The 20,350-nt window shown below is 38.2% G+C and overlaps 1 protein-coding gene across 27 annotated transcripts in view; it reads left to right on the top strand.

Annotated features, from left to right (window-relative positions):
- Positions 1–699: 699 nt before the first annotated feature.
- Nrxn1 (neurexin 1) overlaps positions 700–20,350 on the top strand; it is a 1,070,033-nt gene continuing 1,050,382 nt past the window's right edge. For 16 of the 27 annotated variants that reach the window (XM_029531588.1, XM_029531595.1, XM_029531585.1 and 13 more), the window contains exons 1-2: positions 701–1,100; positions 4,022–5,674. In XM_029531588.1, coding sequence (XP_029387448.1) covers positions 4,903–5,674 — 772 coding nt within the window. In that variant the 5' untranslated portion in view covers positions 701–1,100; positions 4,022–4,902. Of the gene's footprint in view, positions 1,101–4,021; positions 5,675–20,350 lie in introns of all 27 variants that reach the window. The other 11 variants (XM_029531581.1, XM_029531578.1, XM_029531577.1 and 8 more) reach the window with 3 other exon arrangements.

Raw genomic sequence — 20,350 nt, 5'->3', positions numbered from 1 at the left:
TAAAGGAAAGAAGAGATAGAGGCGGGGGCGGCGGGGGGTAAGAGTTAAATAGATAGAGAACTTGGTTCAGCTCAGGATGGCCTCAGCGGAGGCAGAGAATGGAAAGCTGGAGGATAGAGAAAACGTCAGGAAAGCATCTTGAGAGACGCATGAGTCTGGTCTCCAGTTTGATGCAATAGCCTTGTGGGTCGCCCTAAAGTCTTTTATCACAGTGTAGGCAGATGGCTCAGGCTAGGGCTATAGCAAGGGGTGGGGCAGGAACACTGAGTATTGTAAGAAGCCAGTGCAGGTGTTGAGTCCTGCCTGTCCCTGCATTCTTCAAAGAGCCTCTAGCTTTGCAAAGATTCAGAACAGGAGATCCAGGTGCACACACACACAACCAGAGCTCCTCTTAGTCACCATCCCCTGGGCTTCAGCTCCTTCCCTTTAGCTGCAGGGTCCTTTTCTGGCATCTTCTCAGGTACCCCCGCCCAATCACGGCTAAATCCCGGAGAAGTGGAATCTCCACAAGATTTTCGTGGGTCTATAACAGGGGCTTGGGCATGCTCAGTAGGCTTTCTCTCTCTCTCTCTCTCTCTCTCTCTCTCTCTCTCTCTCTCTCTCTCGGAATGGGGGGGGGTGGCGAATGACTAGTTAGAAGTGCTTGTGGCAAGTCTCCGCCCCAAGATTCCCCCTGCAAGGGGAAGATGCCAAGGTAGAGCCACCTTGCTCTCAGCATCTGAACTTGGAAGGGGCTGCAGCTGCCAGCCGAGGCCACCCTTTCCCCAGCCAGAGCACGGGCCGGCCGCTCTCCATGGTACTGCGGAGAGCTCAGCTCCGCCCTTCTCTTTCAGAAGGACAGCACCCGGCGTCACGTAACCCAGCCTTCTCGGGCTTCACCACCGCCTCTTCCTTCCCTTTTTCCCTCTCCTCCTCCTGCTCCCCCTGCTGCTCCTCTCTGTTCCATGTTCTTCCCTTCCTCACTCTTGGAGATAGACGCTCAAGCCTGACGCCTCGGAAAAAAGGCAGCAGCAGTCGCCTTATCCTTAGACCTCAGGAAATTCGCTTTTACCGATGCATGCTTCAGGTTCTGACTCGAGCTAAGGGGAATAACCAGGCAGGTAAAGGAGCTCAATTTGGGCGCGGGGGAGGGGGAGGGGAGATGGGGCGAGGCAAGCTGGAGAAGGATATCTTTCCCTGTTGTAACTGGGCCAGGATCTGCCACAATTACAGAGGGAAGGATGGGCGGTGGGAGGGTGGAGGATTGGAGATTATGGTTGTTTTGCATGTTGTCTTTCAAATGGCAAGATGAGATGGTGTAACTAGGTAGTAACTTAAAGGCTAAATGCAGTGATTTATCATCCAAAGAAAGGGGAAAGGCAGTTAGAAAACAAAACAATAAAATATATCTACATCTCTTTCTTTCTCTTCCTTCCTGATCAGACCTGACTGTGCCCACCCTTAATTTGTGCAGTAGACTTCAGGCTTCAAGAAACTGCACTGGTGTTAGAGATGGTGCTTAGAGACTGGGCGGGAAAGCCAGGGAGAATTTGGGGTGTGCATTGGTATTGAGATACTTTGCAAAAGCCAGAGTCAAAAAGATAAAACTTGTAAAAAAAAAAAAAACCAACAGCAACAACATAGATTTAAGAGTCTTTAAAGAGATATATATTGAAAGGTTTCTTAGTAAGGTGTGTGTGTGTGTGTGTGTGTGTGTGTCTGAAAACATGGTAAAATAAAGGCAACTGCAGCTAATCAGCATACAGTATTGATCCGTCCAGTGACTTGGGAATGAATTTTGTTCTAGAAACAGTAGAAAAGATTAATGAGGCTGCCAGGCAGCTTTTGAATTAGAGCGCTTCTTGTTTTGGCTGCAGTATGGTTGTTTTTCAGATCCCTTTATTTCATCTTCTAATTTGTGAACTTACCAGGTCTTTCTGGGCACCTAGGGAGAATCCATTTTCTCCATATAGATGTAGATACTGTCTCTCACACAATGAGCTTCCTCTAGGAACTGGGAGAACCAGTTGACCTCCCTTGTGATATATATATATATATATATATATATATATATATATATATATATTCTTAGTTTTCTCCTCCTTCCCTCTATCCTTTACAAAATGGTCAAGGTGTGCATTTGAGGAGGAGGGCACAAGAGAGTAGGCAAAAAGGTAATGTGATATATGTAAAATTAATACAATAATAATCTCCAATAGTCATCTATCCAGCCTGTCTTTATCCCTTCCCCCTCTACACACACACACACACACACACACACACACTCATACACACACATACAGAGGAGGGGGAGAGGGAGAGGGAGAGGGAGAGAGAAGACACACAGAGACAGAGATTTTCAGATACTCAAGCTGAGAATGGCCTCAAAGCACTCCTCTTGTGATAGACCAGACTTATTTTGCTAAATACTGAATATTTACCATATTTCTCATCCTCCTTAAACATGAAAGTATACTGAATAATATGTGATTATTGATCATTTTTTAAAAGTACCTTTTGTGGGTTTGGCACAGGCAGGAGTAGGCAAGATATAACTTGTAATGGCTGATGGTGAGGAATGTATCAGTCATAATAAATAGGCAACTGATATTTTTATTACCATTTGATAAGGAGCAGTGTATGAGTCTGTGAAGTATATGTGCTGTGTCTGTGAGGTGTGTGTGTGTATATGTGTTGTGTCTGTGTTGTGTGTGTTATTTTTGTGGCGTGCAAGTGTTTAAAGAAGAACCAGTCATCAATTTCATCTGGGGAGGAACTTGAAGTAGGATCCTCTAGCTTGATGGCTCTCAGCTGACACCTGTAGGGATTGCTCTGAACTGAAGAGAAATGATTTTAGCTCCCACCAGAGAGGAGCTGCCACAATGCAGTGCCATAAATTACTGCTAGTTTCAGCTTGTAGTGGAAAAAAAAGTGTTAATTGGCTAGTGAGCTGTGTCCAAGCTATAAATTTGGTGTGTGTGTGTGTGTGTGTGTGTGTGTGTGTGTGTGTAGGAGATACTGAGACATGGTAGGGTGATGTGTTTGCTTGGAATGACTAATATATTTTTTAATTTTAATTTTAATTGAGTTATTTGCTTTTGAAAATTCAAGTCCCTCCTCGAAGATTTCTATTTCTCTACCTTAGATTAGAGTTGAATAAAAGGAAGTGATTTAATGGCAGAGTGAGTGATTCAAAGGTATGGCTTTAAATTCTAGCATCCTGGAGCCATAACAGCTGAGGTAACATACATGCCAACTGTTGTGACCACACAAATTCTAATGGCTGACACCCAAATAAGGACTTGAGGAGGAATCTGATCATTGTTCTGTTAGGCAGAAGACTCGATACTCATTTCTGAATGGACTCGTATTATGGCAGTAAGGACATAAATAATACTGCAAATTTGTCTTCATTTAGATGTTTTTATATAATAACATTGTATATTTGACTAAAAATGAGGAATGTATTTTCTTGAAAATTTAAAGAGACTCTCAAGAAGCCACTATATTCTTGTCTGGAAGACAAGTAAAAGAGTAGGAATTGCTATACAAATATATGATGGTATCTTCTGGCTGAAAGTTTGACGTATTTTGCCTGTTGCAAAATTTGTTATTAAAGGAGGCTTGAATAAGTTTGATTATCTGTACATGTAACTAACATACAGTGCAAGTAGAAAACCTTTACAAAGGTTTTCCATTTCTCTCCTCATACATTTTAGAAATTAAAAATTTCTTGGGCAAATGGGGAGAATATCATAATCAAAATGTTTTTAAAAATCTGGTCACTAATGAACAAATATGGTAAACTTAAGATTATAATAGCTTGCTCTAAAAGTGTGACAATACTTGGAAACATGAAGTCTTACTGTAAGTACACACACACACACACACACACACACACACACACGTACCTGTATCCACCTAGATTAATTCCTTGGTTAGATAAAACCACTGTTTATTTACCTGCTTTCCTAGCTGAGTAATGATTTGTATGATACTATAAATAACTACAGGCCCTAATTTTTATTTCAATTTTCTACAGATTTCTGAGTTCTTATAAACGACAAAATAAAATCAAAATGCATCACCAACATACAGCCAATTGACATGCTGGAATCTTAGGGTGGTCTTGCAGTGACAGAGAAAAGAGAAGAGTTCTTGGGATTGATTTCACCATCTAACAGCTTCTGGCTATTTCACAGCAGGGTTTGAGACCTACCGACAGGGCTCTTAAACATAAAGTGAATCAGCCTGGGAGGGCATGCACAGGAAATTTGGCCTTTGCTTTAGTGGTGCTGGAAGCCCATGATATGACAGAAGTAGGCCTCTGAAGCTATTCTGGTGTCTCACTCTGTCCTTTCTCCTTCTGTGCTTGGAGCCAACATCTGGAGGGGCCTCGAGGCCTGCCAAGCAGCCAAAGATCCTGGCTCAGTGTTGGCTTCGTGTTCCTCTCTGAGAAAAGTGTGTTTCTTCTGACTCTGCTCTCCTACGGCTGGCACCACGCTGGCGGTACTTTGAAGGTGTTGGTCTTGGAATATTTGAAGTACCTGTTGGTGCCACAGATGCCCTTACTTAAACATCATCGGATGCAGATGGATCAGTGATCTCTCTTGAGCCTCGGTGGCCGCCCTTTTCAGAACGTTGCCTCCAAAGTGTATCCCCCCTTTGGCCTGGAAGTTTTGCGGCTATCCCATAGGACTGGGGTCTCCGCTTTCCAGTTGGAAGGAGACTACTGGGAGAGAGGAAGGGGCTGCTGGAAGAGAAGAAGAAGGAAAAAAGAGTTGAAGGAGGGTGTGCCCCTCCCACTGCCGCCTCCTCCCTCCCTCCCACTCCTCTGCGGACCCCCGTTTCTCTGTGAAGGTGTCCAGGACCGCTTCGACCCTGTCGCCCCCGGCTCCCCCCCGCCGCACCCCAGCCCCGAGCATGGGGACGGCGTTGGTCCAGCGCGGGGGCTGCTGTCTCCTCTGCCTGTCGCTGCTGCTGCTGGGTTGCTGGGCAGAGCTGGGCAGCGGGCTGGAGTTCCCGGGCGCCGAGGGCCAGTGGACGCGCTTCCCCAAGTGGAACGCTTGCTGCGAGAGTGAGATGAGCTTCCAGCTGAAGACGCGCAGTGCCCGCGGCCTCGTGCTCTACTTCGACGACGAGGGCTTCTGCGACTTCCTCGAGCTCATCCTAACACGCGGCGGCCGCCTGCAGCTCAGCTTCTCCATCTTCTGCGCCGAGCCCGCCACGCTATTGGCTGACACGCCGGTCAACGACGGCGCCTGGCACAGCGTGCGCATCCGCCGCCAGTTCCGCAACACCACGCTCTACATCGACCGTGCCGAGGCCAAGTGGGTGGAGGTCAAGTCCAAGCGCAGGGACATGACGGTGTTCAGCGGGCTCTTCGTGGGCGGCCTGCCGCCTGAACTGCGCGCCGCGGCCCTCAAGCTCACGCTGGCCTCGGTGCGCGAGCGCGAGCCCTTCAAGGGCTGGATCCGTGACGTCAGGGTCAACTCGTCGCAGGCGCTGCCCGTGGACGGCGGCGAGGTCAAGCTGGACGACGAGCCTCCCAACAGCGGTGGCGGGAGCCCATGCGAGGCGGGCGAAGAAGGCGAGGGCGGCGTGTGCCTCAACGGGGGCGTGTGCTCCGTGGTCGACGACCAGGCCGTGTGCGACTGCTCGAGGACCGGCTTCCGTGGCAAGGACTGCAGCCAAGGTAAGGCCTGCCCGACCCCGCGGAGCCTCGGCCTGGGCTGGGAGGGAGGCCGGTGCATGGGGCCTTCCTCTTCCGGAAGCCTCTGGGTGAAGGCCTGTCCCTCCCCGCCATGCTGCCTCCCTTTGCAGCCTTTTAGGGGGCACGCCGACCTCCCTCCAATGGACCAAATCCCGCAGTGGAACATTGGCAGGTCCCTGTAAGTCCTATGGCCACTGCCTACCTAAATGGCCCTCTACCGCCCTGTACCATCAGTAGCCATAGTATCTAGACATTGCCTGTAAGGTTGTTGACAATTGTCTAGAAGACTGAACATGTGTTTGGTGAGAAAACTAAATGGAGAGTGAGCAGCTGTGGGCTGCAGTAGAGCTGTCCACATGGTTACTGGTCACAGCACACTTGACAGGCCGTAGGCCCCGGGTGCCTTTGCAAATCCAAGACTTGACCCTGGTGTGGAAGAGAGATTTTCTTCACGAACAGGAGGCTTTTTAGAAACTTTGGTTTCCATGGTTCTGTCCCAATCCCAAATTTGCCATATTTAAGAAAAATTTTGATTTCTTTGTTTTCTTCAAGTGTGAGATAGCTCAGCTAACGTTAAGGAATGTTAGAGATGAGGCAATGTATTCCTTGATTAACAAATGCTTGGTAACAAAATAGAGCAGTTTAGGCGTTGCTGGATCAGGAAGATTGTCCAGGCTAATGAACAGGATGTATGTGAGCCACGGTAGGAGATTTTTCCAAGGATAGTCAGCTGATGACATTTGTCTGAGTAGAGAAGTCGAATTGTTTCTGTGGTCCTTAAGGGCTTAAAATAAACAAAGCACATCTAAGCATTATCTTCACCACTTTACATCTAAAATTCTGTTTTTTAATGTATCTCTTCCATTTTATTTATTTATTTATTTATCTATTTATCTATTTATTTATTTATTTATTATGACAGTGACCAAGGAAAATATACTTGTATGACTACAGGAAAACCTCTAAACAGAAAGTGGGTGAATGGTATTTTTAGGATGAAACATGAATGTGTTAGAGGCAAAGCAGGATGGGTGGCTTGGTATATTCAGTTAGGTAAAATCAAGGCAGCCAGTGCACTTATAGTTGTAGTGTAGACAACGATAAATTGTTATATCTGACTTGAAAAGACTGGGACAAAAACTCTGTGTGGCTGCATTTTATTGTGTAATGTCTGGTATTGTTTTTACCGTCCCCCCCCTTTGGTTTTGTTTCTTTCTTACTTTTTTATTTTGGCTGATAGTGTTGAGAGAAGCAAGCCTTTGTAATTCTTATTAGACTTGGCAGCTCTCTCATTTGGCCTTAAAAGAAAGGAAGACATGGTGAAATTTGTAACAGCTTAAACAGAAAAGAGACTTAGTTAGAGAGAAAAACAAATGTTATTCAGGAGTGGTCTGTTCCACGGGAACAGTGATGGGATGGTCAAGAATTATTAACTATGCTTTATTTTCATGTGGGTTTGTTTGTGTTAGGTACTTTGGTATAAGGAGTTAGAGATGGCCCCGTGTTCCATACTGCACTTGCAGCTCTGCTGGTGAATTTCCATGAACATAAAATCAGATTTCATGTTTTTAAAAAATGACACAGAACAATCCTTTTCCTCTACCAAATCTAGCTGACTTGTAAATCATGACTATGATAAGTATAAGAGATCAATTCAGTTGTACAACTTGAAGCTGCATACATTTGTACTGATTAATAGAGAATGGCAAATAATATTTTTATGGAAAAATACTTCTCTAGGCATCCTAATGCCACTTTAAATGATAAAGACGGCAAGTTAATGAAATATAACTTTCTTTCTTAAATTAAGAAACAAACATGACACAATGACAGCTTGTACTGTGTGGGAGAGTGTTTTAAATGAATTTTAAAAATATTTCTATGCATTTTAATGTAGGGATCCAAGGATCATGCATAATCAGAAACAGTTAAGACTGAAGAAAGCCTGCAAAAAAAGTAATGTTAAAAAGAAACAGAATAAGATGTTTCCAAAATACATTTTTTTTTTTTTTTTGGCAAAGGCATAGCTATTTCTGTAAGGTACATGATTTGAAATTAAGAGGAGGAATATTGGGGCATTATAATATCTGATGCCTAAGAAAACTCATCCCAAGGAAGTCAGTCCATCAGCATTGTCCTGAACATTCATTTATTTTGAAAATTTAAGCTGAAAGGGAAATTCAAAGATCACCACTAGTCATGGCAGGAAAACAAAAGGCTGAATTCCTTTCATTGTTAGAGAAATGGGAGGTGGAATGATTATGGCATAGTCTGACTTCCCAGAAGTATTGGCTTGGCTTGGCTTATTTTCTCTGTTTCATGTGTGTCAAGTGACTATTGAATAATTAATTGGAATGGATGCCTCTCCCAACACCTATCATGCATGACAACTGGGGGAGATGATTTCTATTCAGATCAAGTGTAAACAAAGCTCTGTCTGCATTCAGTATTTACACTGATTACTACATTCTTTATAAACCCAATTTAAAAACAAAATAAATATTCCTTACAGAACCTGTTCAGGAAAGATTACAATTAAGCTAATATTAAACACTAAGTTAAAGCATATCCAGTCCCTACAATTCCTTTTATACTTAGTTTAGGAATTTCATTATTATTGTAGTGGCCTTCTATTTGAAACAATTAAGAAATAAAAATATGGTAGCAATATCTAGTGATAACAATCTGGCTTTATCTTCCCCATCTACAATGTCTGAGATAATCTGTACATATTAGTTTCCAGAATATTTTTGTTGAATGAGTTCTGTTTTATCCTTGCTGTACTTATATGGGCTTAGTAAGATTTATTGATTTTTCTACATAATTATGTACTGTTGGAGAGAAAACACCAGAAAAGTTATGTTTCATGATCAGGTTAATGACAGAGCCTAGAACAGATCATATTAACCTTATTTCCCAATCATGTTTTTTCTCATATGCTAAAATTTACATCCTTCAGGTTTATTTTGTGTGTGTGTGTGTGTGTGTGTGTGTGTGTGTGTGTGTGTGTGTTGGGAGGAGGGTTAAGATGTTTTTCAAAGAACAAAGATTCGTATAAAATGGCCACAGAAACTGGTATTTTATGCACCATTGATGTTTCTGACTCTGAACATTAGTCTCAGAACTCAACTACTTAACAATGTCATCCTTCTTGAATGATGGATGCTTATGGAGCACATAGTTTTTTCATCAGATTATACTCATCTAAGTGCGTCAGTGCATTATTATTTAATAAGTTTCTACTTAAGCATAGTGATAGATTTCTAGGAGCTTCAAAAACTTAGAGAACTTTATGACCACCAATCTTAAAATTAAGGATAAAATGACAATCATTAAGACATTAAATTGTATTTGTGATCCCCAGATCTAAGTAAGTTCTAGACATTTTAGGATCAGATGTTAAAATTTCAAACTAGGTTCTGATGCTATTTTCTTTCAGTTTCTTACTTAAATTAATATAAAGATACGATTGCTTAATATCATTTGACATGGCAGTGTAGTAAGTAAATGTCTTTATTGAAGTACTGTTTCAATTAGGTCTTTTACGTATTTTATTGAAACCAGGGATTTGATGATATATTCATATATTTGGTAATACATCTTTCTTTTATATAAAGACTGCTTAGCACATGCCAGAGCATTAGGCTTATGCAATGTAATAGTGAGTACACTTTGAAGTAGATCTTATCTCATCAGCCATCCTATATTCTACTGAGGAGTCATACTATTTAAATATATACATATACATATATATGCATATATATGTGTATATATGTGTATATGTTTATGAGTCTAAAAATAGAGACATATTTTTAAAAATGGCTACAAGATGTGTGGAATTTTAAAAGGTGAACCTCATCCATTATCCCCTTGAGGTGTGGTCATTATACTTAAAGCTGAAGTGTGAGAGGTACTTGCTGGTAAACATAGAAAGATGTAGATGAGGGAAACTCAGAGGTACTGAAATCTATACAGAATGTGGCACAGTTGGTGCCACTGGCAGGAGCCCTCTTTGAATGGAACTCTCAGTCCATATTCAAGAAAGTAGTAGAGAGAGGCCTTGCCTAGGTTTGCTGAACTATTAAAAATTTTTAAGCTTCATAGACACAAGAATAGAGCACAGGAGATGAAAATGGCAGCCTCAAAGTTCTGTTTTACTAATGACATGTTTGTGAAAGTGATTGAAAGGGGCCAAAGGAAATTAAAACTCAATTATGTTTGTCACTCAGCAGCAGTTGTTAAACACCCACAATAAGGTACAGCCCAAAGTACTAGAGAAAGTGGAGGGGAAAGGTGCTTGACTGGAATCCTTCAAATCATAAGCATGTCTTAAGCAACTTGGAATCTTTGAGGGCTTAGTTGGATATAGAGATTTAAGTTCATTTATTATTTAGAACACTATTATCCACTTAAAATCATGATCCTAACTGTGTAAATTATCAGTGTGTTTATCTTGGCTATTCCAATTAATGCTATAGGCTTCTGGAACACAGTGGCAATACCATATTGTATCAATCTCCAAGTACNATACATTGTAATCATTTTGTCTTTTTAACAAAAAGTAGCACATACTGGCTGTTTNGTGCTACACTGTAAACTGAATACATTTACAATGGAATATTACTATGTATAATATTTCTACAGTTTGTACAAAAGCCTAAAATGTTTATAAGATTTTTTTAAAGTTAAGTTGAAAATACTGAAGATAATGATACAGATAAATTGCCAGAATTTTATTTGAGGTCTGCCATTTAGCAGGAAGATTGGTTATCACTGTTGAAAACCTTTGAATAGGACAAAGCTCATGAATAGATTCCTTTTCTGTGAAACATCCTGGATATGTCTTACTATTGGACAGTAAAACACTTCTGTTTGCTTAAAACTATGAAATTATCTCAAAATAGTTACCATTTTAGAATTCCACAGATTCATAGAATTTGTTTTAGTTTTTCTTTGTCTATTCTGTTGAGTAATTTTAGTTTAAGGGCTAAATTACTTATACTTTCTGGTTTGCCTTTCTAAACATTACAAATGTAAAAGCTCAAATTTTCTGTTCTTCAATTTATGATTTGGTATAGGATCAGAATTTGCTTCACATAACCATTATGAAAATGAAGCTGCTGTCTGTAAACAGAGAATGGTGGGTGACCGAGCTCGTCAATGGGTGGTATCTGCTTGCTTGTGCTTTTGTTTTTCTCAGGACCACCAGTCTTTTTCTCATTGAGGCCATTTTTCTTGAAGGGGACTTGCACACAAAATTTGAATTCCGAAGCAGTAATGTAAATTTTCAACTTAAGAATAAAGGAAATAAAGAAGATAATAAGATTAAGATTTTGTTTCTGTTTTATACACTTTTTTTTTTAAGGTTGTATCTTTTAAAGCTGTGATTCAAAATTCAAAAAAAAATCTTAGAATTTATTGTCATAAAATTCTAAATGTCTATTACCCTTCATATCATGCCAGCACTCTGCCTCAATCCTGTACTTAAATAGTACTCTTTCCAACTTACCATTTGTGTAAAGTTGTACTTGGCAGAGGCTGCAGCTCAAGAGCCAAAGACTTTTAGCTTGTGCAAACACTGGGTTGGATTCCCAGGAGTTGGCCAAGAAAACAAAAGCAAGAAATTAATTTTCACTATCTTTAAAGTCTATAGTATTATTATCTATCTATAATAGGAGCCTTTTAAATGGCCAGTATAAGCAACTGTGTCCAATTCATAATGTTTTTGATTTTCATATAAAAGTTAAATTTACTTATATATTTGATGAAGGCAGGCTACTAATATATTTGAGATTTAAAAATTTTAAATTTAAAATAGATGTTATGGTTATCACAAATAAATTATATTTTTATTCATATATACGACAGTGTAATTCTGTTCCAATTTGGCCATCATTAAATAAAATGTGACAATTAAACTGATTACTTAAAAACAATCACATCATTGGACGAGAAAAAGTACTGGGATTGTGTTAACAGTTGAGTTATTTTCAGTTGTATTGTGGGAATTAGAAGGTGAGTCTGGCATGTTCCAGAGCAGTCACCAGCCACCAATGTTTCTCCCAGTCTGTGTCTCTCCCATCTGTCTCTGCTTGTTACAGTAATGCACAGATAAATAGGGATGAAAAATTATATTTGGCCGCAGTCATGTGCTGTTTTATAATAATGAACTTACTGTTAAAGTAACTTTGCAAACAAATTACAAAACACCCAGAAATATACCTAGTACAATTTTGAACAACTTTTTATATAAAAATTTATTTTATTAAAATATTATGTAAAGCATACATGTATTATTATGCACTTCTTTATATTTTATTGCTCAGTCCTTTTTCCCCCTTACTTAGAAGTACAAGAATAGTTATACTTGCGTAGTTTCTTGGACAGTACATTTCGAAAGCTCTAATTGGGTTATGAAAAAAAAAGTTTTGCTGGCCATTTTCTTTTGAGTTTTTCCACGATTCTATGGTTCTGTCTATACTATCCTCAGTCTAGATTATGAATATTTCTACTCTAGTATAGAAATAGAGATAGGAGGATGCTTTTTCAGATTTCTTTACAGCCTTATGATTTACATATTGTGTGTGTGTTTGTGTGTCTCTGTGTGTGTCTGTGTCTGTGTGTGTACAAACAGAACATGATTTAAGACATGAAGAAACAATTTTAGGGGTGACTTTGCCTTTAAATGAACATTAAATTAGAATAAGGTCACTAATGTTCTGTGGTTTAGGTTCTGAGAAGCTTCATAGTCAGCAAAAACTTTTATAGTTCCAGCTGACCTACCATATAGAGGGTGTGAGAGTGGTTGATTTGTGATTTAGGGGTTTGTATGATTTAGGGTTTCTTACAAAACTCAAATTCTACTCAGTGTGGTGTTTGTAGAATGTCATAATCAAGGTCAAAGATTAAGTACTACTTTAGCAATATAACTTTAGGATTATTTTGATGTGCTTTTGACCACTGATGCCCAGATTTGGTGGGATTCTTCTACTACACATTGATATATGGCAAACATAGTAACAGTATTAGTTTTCTTGTTTCCCTTGGGTAAAATCTAAACCAAACACACATAACTTAGGGCAAAAGCTCATACAAATAATATTATAATCCCATTTGTTTGGAGAGTTAAAGGAACAGAAATATGATCACCGAGATCAGAACAGAGGACCTGACCCATGATGCTGATAGCGAGTGGGGCTTTGGGCTTGGGCGTGGTTCTTTGGGGTACATGTTTGTGAGGATTCTCTGACCTATACACAGAAGATTCATGTATTTTATGTATGTAAGAGCAAATCAACTTCAAAGAAATTCCTTCAAATTCAAAATGATTGCTTCTTGATGAAAACCAGCACATTTATAAATTATATATGAACACTAAGGTATAAGATAATCTTTAGAGAAAATCCACTTTACAAAATTTTATGCAAAATATCCAGTGTTTGTAATATAAATGAAAACATCATCTTGAGAGCAGACACATTTATGTATAAATAAATCAGGAACAAATAGAGTTCTCTGTTTTAAATACCTTATACAACATTGAATTATTTTTCAATTTCTGATGTTTTAATAATATTTAGAAATACAACACACTTTTAATTTTGATTTGTAGTGTTTAAACATGTATCTACCCATTACAATTGATCAATGTAAAACTTCCAATTCGGGCAGCCCAAATGCTAAAATTGGCAAGTGCTGATAACTTTGAATGAGCCCAGTCAATAATTAAGTGAGTAGATATTGGAAAACACATTACTAGATAGTCTAATCAAATTCTCACAAATCCTCTAAGTCTATAAATAACCATGCTCTCCAAAAATGCTGTGGTCTAATTACTTAAAGTTTGTTAGGTCACTAGAGCTGCAGATACCTTGTAAATATGAGATCAGCTTAAAATTGTTCTGTTACCTCAATAGTACTTATAATTATTTTACTTTAGTGAAATCATTTTATATTGTGTTCTATCCACCTTACCTTGCTTATTCCTTCAATACTATTATTTCCCCGGCTTTATAACATTTCTATTTTACTTATGAGTCAAGTGTAAGCTAGAGCCCACTATGGAGTTGATAGCTAGGTTGAAATCTGTGTCAGGGACTCAAGCAGGCAGCTTTGCAACTGCATGACAAAATCTATGTATTCATTCATCAAAGGGTTAAAGGTTCTTGGGACAGTTGTCAAGTACTTTAAGTGACTGCTTTACAATTAGCACAATTAGGTTATTAGACTTGCAGGTTGTAGCAGACTTACACAGCAGCATTTCCCAGTATGAGGGAAGGACTAAAAGCCATCGAGTGTACTTGCTCCTGTTGTGGACCTCCTATTAGTAGGATGTTTAGTGTGCTGACTAAACTCCAGTCATCAAAAGAGAAATTTTCATATATTACACCCAAAAGACACTACTCTGTCATTTTGAGTTACAAAGAATGAATTTTTACAAACTACACTATAGTGAATTTCCTCCAGTTTTAAAGTTTGGGAAATAAAGTTTGAAATTATAAAAGTCCATTGTGGTTTGGTACAAATGTAAACACATGGATCAGTCAAGTCCCAGGTACTTACTGAGTTGGACCTCGGTTCTGCTAAAGATACAGATATTGGATATTGGAGAAAGCATTGGTAGCTAGTCCATTTGTATGCAAAAAGGGAGAGTTAAATAAAGCTACAAAGTATAAAACTAGAGATTCTTTTGAATAAATGAGTTTGGCTTCATAACTCCTTGTCTAACAGTAGTTCTCAGAGTTAGAAGGACATATCTTTAATGCTATTTCTGGTAGCCATATGAAGCTATTATTAGAAGGAAATGGGAGGAAGTCTTAGGTCAAAGGAAAGTGATGACCTGGACTGTTGGGTGGCTACTCCAAGCTGTGTGGGATACTATAGCTGCACATGAACTTCACCCTATGACAAGTGCTACTTCTAGAATACTTACATAGTTTGATTCCCAGAAAGATCTGAAAATCCAAAAGTCAGAAAAGAAGATGGCAAATGGAATTGTCACTTCACCTGCATTTTGCCACCATGAATGGATTTCATTAATGACAGGCAGTGATTTTGTGTGGATGCACACCTGAAGCCGAAGCAGCACTGATCAAAACTCAGAAACAATTATTGTTCGTGACCTCACAATACCTGGGCCTCTCTGTAGAATCAGCTTAGCTTTATTGTTTCTTAGACACTGCTAGATTCAGCAGAACAATCTTAGTTCAGGAGAAGCAAGGATATCAAAGAGTCATGTTTTTCTTCTAAGTAATGATGTCTCTCTACAATTAAGCATGCCTGGATTCTCCTTAGGGAAGTAGCTGGCATGGCAGCATATAACTATAACTGCTGCTTGGAAGGTATCATTTTCTACCTTCAGTTCTTTTCCTTTAATGAAAACTTGAATTCTCCCCCAAATGAATATTATTATTTAAAATTATACATGATGCTTTATATACTAAATGCTTAATTAACTGATAACATTATGAAGTATGAAGTTATATACTGTATACCATTATCCACATTGTATAATTAAATGTGTAATAAGAGAAATTTATAAAAGGTTATTTGGATCAAGTACAATGGAATATTGAGAAGTTTAAAGAAAATGAGACATTTATTTTGCTCCATAAATGTATATGTATTATATCTCTTTGCACAGATATACAAAAAATAGGACTTGTGGGAAAGTGATATGATTTGAGCAAACATAGTTTGTTAAATCCTGGTATTTACATTAAAATCATCCAAAAATGCATATCATTAAATTATAATCATCTATATGGCCAAAAATAGTTTTGTCATAGTTTTTTTCCTCACATAAGACCTTAGGAAACTAAGAAGGTCATTCTTAATCTAAAATATTTGGTTTGGGCCAAATAAATGGAAAAATGTGCTCTGTTACAAGCTTGTTTAAATGTGAGAACAGGAAAAGAAGTGGTGGGTAAATCTTTCCAAAGGGATGTTTAACAGTAGCATTGAGTTTAGATAGACAACTGCTTAGCTCAAATTGTTTAAAACCCCTTATTTGGACTAAGTAATACTAAAACTTTCTTTTACTTCTCTTATAATGTAATTATTATACTTCTTGATGAATGTTTAATACGAAAACTTCTTCACTATGGAGTTGACGATAGCGCAAAACAAATGTGCTTACAGACCCTCCAAAACTATCTTTTTATCAAGTACTGCAGCTACTTTTACAACATCCTGTAATTATAACTTCACTTGCCTTACCCTGGCTTTGCGCCTTGATGTCCCTGCACTGACCTGTGGACAGGCTCTCTGCCTACACACTTATCTTTGCCCTCTTTACCCGTTGGAGTGGCCAGGCTTATGTTTCCTTGAACTTAGGTTACAGTTGCTGCCTACATTGCAGACTCTCCTTAGGCTCTCCTGCTCCTTGCTCCTCCTTTAATGTGTCCTCCACACTGAGCCTGCTTACTGTGCACCTCCAACATGTCCCCCATGCTGAGACTCAGTAGGCACCTGCTTCTGCCATAGCACACTGCAGCACCATTTAAGGGCCATCTCTCATATTTCACCCCTTTTATAGGCTTTGCCATTATTCTTCTGGGAAACAACTGGGTGAAAGGGGCTTTGTCACTGGTATAAATTCTTCCTGGAAAAAGGAAAAATGAGAAGGATGAAAAATTGTTTTGAGTTAAAAACAAAAGAAATAAATAAAAAAGCAAAGTATTCAATAAAACCATTTCTGGATAGCTTGTCATAGTCTTGATTTCTTTGCCCAAATGATTTAAAGTGTATCCTTGCCTTTGATCCTTCTATTATTTCATTGTTTACAATTCAAAACTCTTTGTTAAAATGCAATTATATCCAAGGAGGTGAAATTTTAGCCCCTAGACATTGTTCACTTTTGTGCTCCTAGCAACAGAAGGCAGGGTGTTTGGAAGCAAACATTAAGCATTGAAAACCAATACAAGTCTAAAAAGGCGAAGTATCAAAAATATGAGCAAAATCCACTAATATTCATAGTGTAGGGAGATTGACAAGGGTATGTATCAGCCCTCTAGGTGTATTATTAAAGATTTATTACTAATAGTAGAAGAATAGGGCTTAGTTTTTGCAAAATGCAAGTACCGTTATGAGAAGAAGGGGTCCTTTAAAAATTAGTTAATGAGTTGTTTCTACTCCTATTGAGGACACTGTTATTTTAAATTATCCAAATCATTGGATTTTTCAACATGAAAAGAAAACTGTTTGCACTAAGCTATTAGAGTTTATAGAAGCTGAGTAGTATACACACTCAATTAGCAAATTCTGTGTTTTGTTTTGGCACAAATGAGAATGCAAAGAAAGTGAAGATACAACATGGTTTAGGTTTATTCTGGGTGGAACAGTTTGTTTTGATGCAGCCAGGAATTGAAGTCCCTTTCTGATGGAGTGGGCTGGCTGAACCATGGCTTCATACAAAGCAGTAAGTGCTATCACAGAGATGAGTAATGATGGGAGAAGCTGATTGGAAGTACTGATAGGAAGCTAGTCTTGTGCTCTTAGTGAACAACTTCACTCGATTGCATTGATGCAGTGTAATCTTAGGCTCTCATTCTTGACCATCAAGTGTGTTGTAGCCTTCTTATTATTTTCCTAATCTTACAATTCCTTATCCATCTGCCAAAGCTGTTCCTCCAATGTTGAAATGACCCTTTCCATTAGTTAAAGCAAAAGCATCAGTTCATAAGAATGTCAGGTAAACACTTTTATAAATGGTTTCTGTATCTGCCCAGTCTCTTTCTGGACAGTTTTCTCCCATCTAAAACCTTGTGATCTAAGCCAGTCACTTTTGATGATATGAGCAGTATTTGCCTTCATGTCTTAGGGACTTCCTTAGTCCTTTTCTTTCCAAACTTCATGATTTCTATGTAATCTCTGTTGAATGAAATTTTACCAATCACACATCTATTATGCTCTCTATGTGAAATTCATCCAGAAACCCCTTCCTGGTCATTCCCACTTCAGAAGAACCTTTGTCGCTTTGTACAGTTGGAGTTCTTAGGTTCAATGCAGTTGTTACAATAATTGATTGTCTCTCCTATTTTTTTTTCAATTGCGTCTATGTCTTCAGAGTAACACTTATACCTTCTAACTAACAGGCTTGTCTCACAGTAGGTATCTCAATAAATGCCAGTAATCTAATTAATTGCAAGACATTATGAAGATAGACTATTAAAAGCTAAGGTCAAGTAGATCAAAAAAGTTGTTTAAAGAGAAATCCAACAATTCATGGACATATAAAGAGAAGCTTAACCTCAGGAAGGGAAGAAATGCCTACTAAAGAAAGGAACTAAACCCTGTATAGCTGGTAGCAATTACAAAGATCACCATCACACTCAATTTGGGCAGAGTTGTGGAAATAATGACTTTCTTGGACTTTTGCATATAGTTGGACAGAATGTAATTGTTATAATGCTTTTGAGGGACTGTTGGTTTGTGAATATGAAAATGTGTATCCTTTAAAGAAGTGCCTCCAGAAACTTTTCTCTTTTATATTTTCAAAGTATTAGAGAAAATTTGTAAATATATAACACTGATACTTGTTGCATATTGGGCTTGGCTAAATAAATGTGATAGAATGTGTCTGATGACTCATTACCTAATATAAATACATATATAAATTACCATAATTTAAAAAATATATTCATGAGCATAATCAAAGATATATGCATTAATTTTGGTGAAGGAGGTAAATAACTTATGAATATCAGTGAATTGACTATAAAATGATCTATGCAAATTATTGCAAAAATATAATATACAAGTGCAATCCTTACCTAGCGAGGTCTTCTGTTAGGCGCCTTTTAAATACCAGCCACTGTCCATTTCAGATGATACCCAGTCTGTGATTCTCTAGGATTTTTATCATTGTGTTGAACTGAACAAATTGTTTTAGAAAGAATGTTCATGTTGTCAGAACAGAACATGACATGAACTTTGCAGAATGTATTCTGAAGCATGACATAAGGGAGAATTTTGGAGTTTAAATCCTGTATAATTTGGATTTTTTAAAAAAAAAATACTTGGGTCTAGAATATAACACACTTGCCTATCCTGTGCAAAACCACTGCACAAATTAAACTGAACTCTGCTTGTACATACTTGTCAGGTTGTTCATCCTCTCAATAATTAGTTAAAGATTACTAATGAAATTCAGGGTTTGGAACCTGGTGGACAGTTTCCCTCAGCAGCTAATTTATACCCCTTTTATGTTTCTGCCATTGAAATCTATCCATGTCTTAAAACAGAGATAGTTGAGTGGGCAGAATATGTTCAAGTTGATTTTGTAATAAGGCATATTATTCTTGCAATATCTGCTTACCAAAATGAAAATTCTGAAATATGTGAGAAGTTCCAAATGCTTGACAGAATTTCCTTATTTCCTTTATGTATATTTATGTTATCAATAATTACTTAATTGGCTCTTTAGCTTATCAGCATGTGTGTCTGCATAATGGAAACTGATAATGCTAATTTCCACTGCAAGTTGCAAATGGGTGACCAAGCCAAACACTTCCTGCTCCTCTTAAGCCACACCATGATGTCTAGACTTTGAGATAGCTCATTTATATTGATTAACCAGTGCGTATAAGCCGATTTCCCTGTTCGCTTTCCAGTTTCCTAGTGTGCATTTGCCATGGAACGTTTTTATCTCTAAAGCCAAATGACACTTATTTCTTCCTCTAAAGTATAACAGATGTGAGGCCTTCTGGATTATGCACAACTTAGGTAGCCACAGAAGTCACAAAATCATGGAGAAAAAATGCTAATCTTGTTTCATTTATTCAGATGGATATACGTGTGTGTTTAATCTGTAAATATGGTAACTGAAGATATTCACTAACATAGTTAACTGATTGGTGCTAGAATTTTCTTCCAATCTACATGTTCTTCTTTATTAGATCTTGGTTTCATTAACTGTATATCTCAAACTTTCTTCTAATTTACCTAAAAAACCTAATAATAAATCTATGTGACCTCTTATAGCAAATGGATCAAATATTACTACTAAATTAAAGAAAATCTTTTTATACATATAAATATTTTAGTACATATTTAATATGATAAAATAATAGAATGGTTTTTATCATTGCAAATATTTATCCAGAGTTAATTTGGGGGCTGGAGTGTCTAATACCAGAGGACCCACGTTTGATTCCCAGAACCCACATCAGGATGTATACAACTCTCTGTAACTCTAGTTTTAGGGGATCTGACACCTATTGGTCTTCAAAATAACAGGTATGCCCCATGATACACAGACACATGTGTTAGAAAGACACTTATATACATAAAATAAAATGAAAATTTCTTTTAATACATAAAATAAAATGAAAATTTCTTTTAATGATGGGACTATGTGATCTGTATAATGTATCAGGTTTGAGCAATCAAAGGAAAAGAAAAATGATAGAAGTGAATCTACCAAATTAAATTTTGTGGTATTTTTAAGCATCTAGAGTAAAGCATACACACACACACACACACACACACACGCACACGCACACGCACATGCACACGCAAATGCACACGCACACACACAAATATACACACACACATACACACACATACACACACATACATACACATACATACACATACACACACATACATACACACATACACACACATACATACACATATACACACACATACACACAC

This window comes from Mus pahari, chromosome 18 (assembly GCF_900095145.1).
Source record: "Mus pahari chromosome 18, PAHARI_EIJ_v1.1, whole genome shotgun sequence".
NCBI lineage: Eukaryota > Metazoa > Chordata > Mammalia > Rodentia > Muridae > Mus > Mus pahari.
This window is presented reverse-complemented; position numbering and strand designations above follow the sequence as displayed.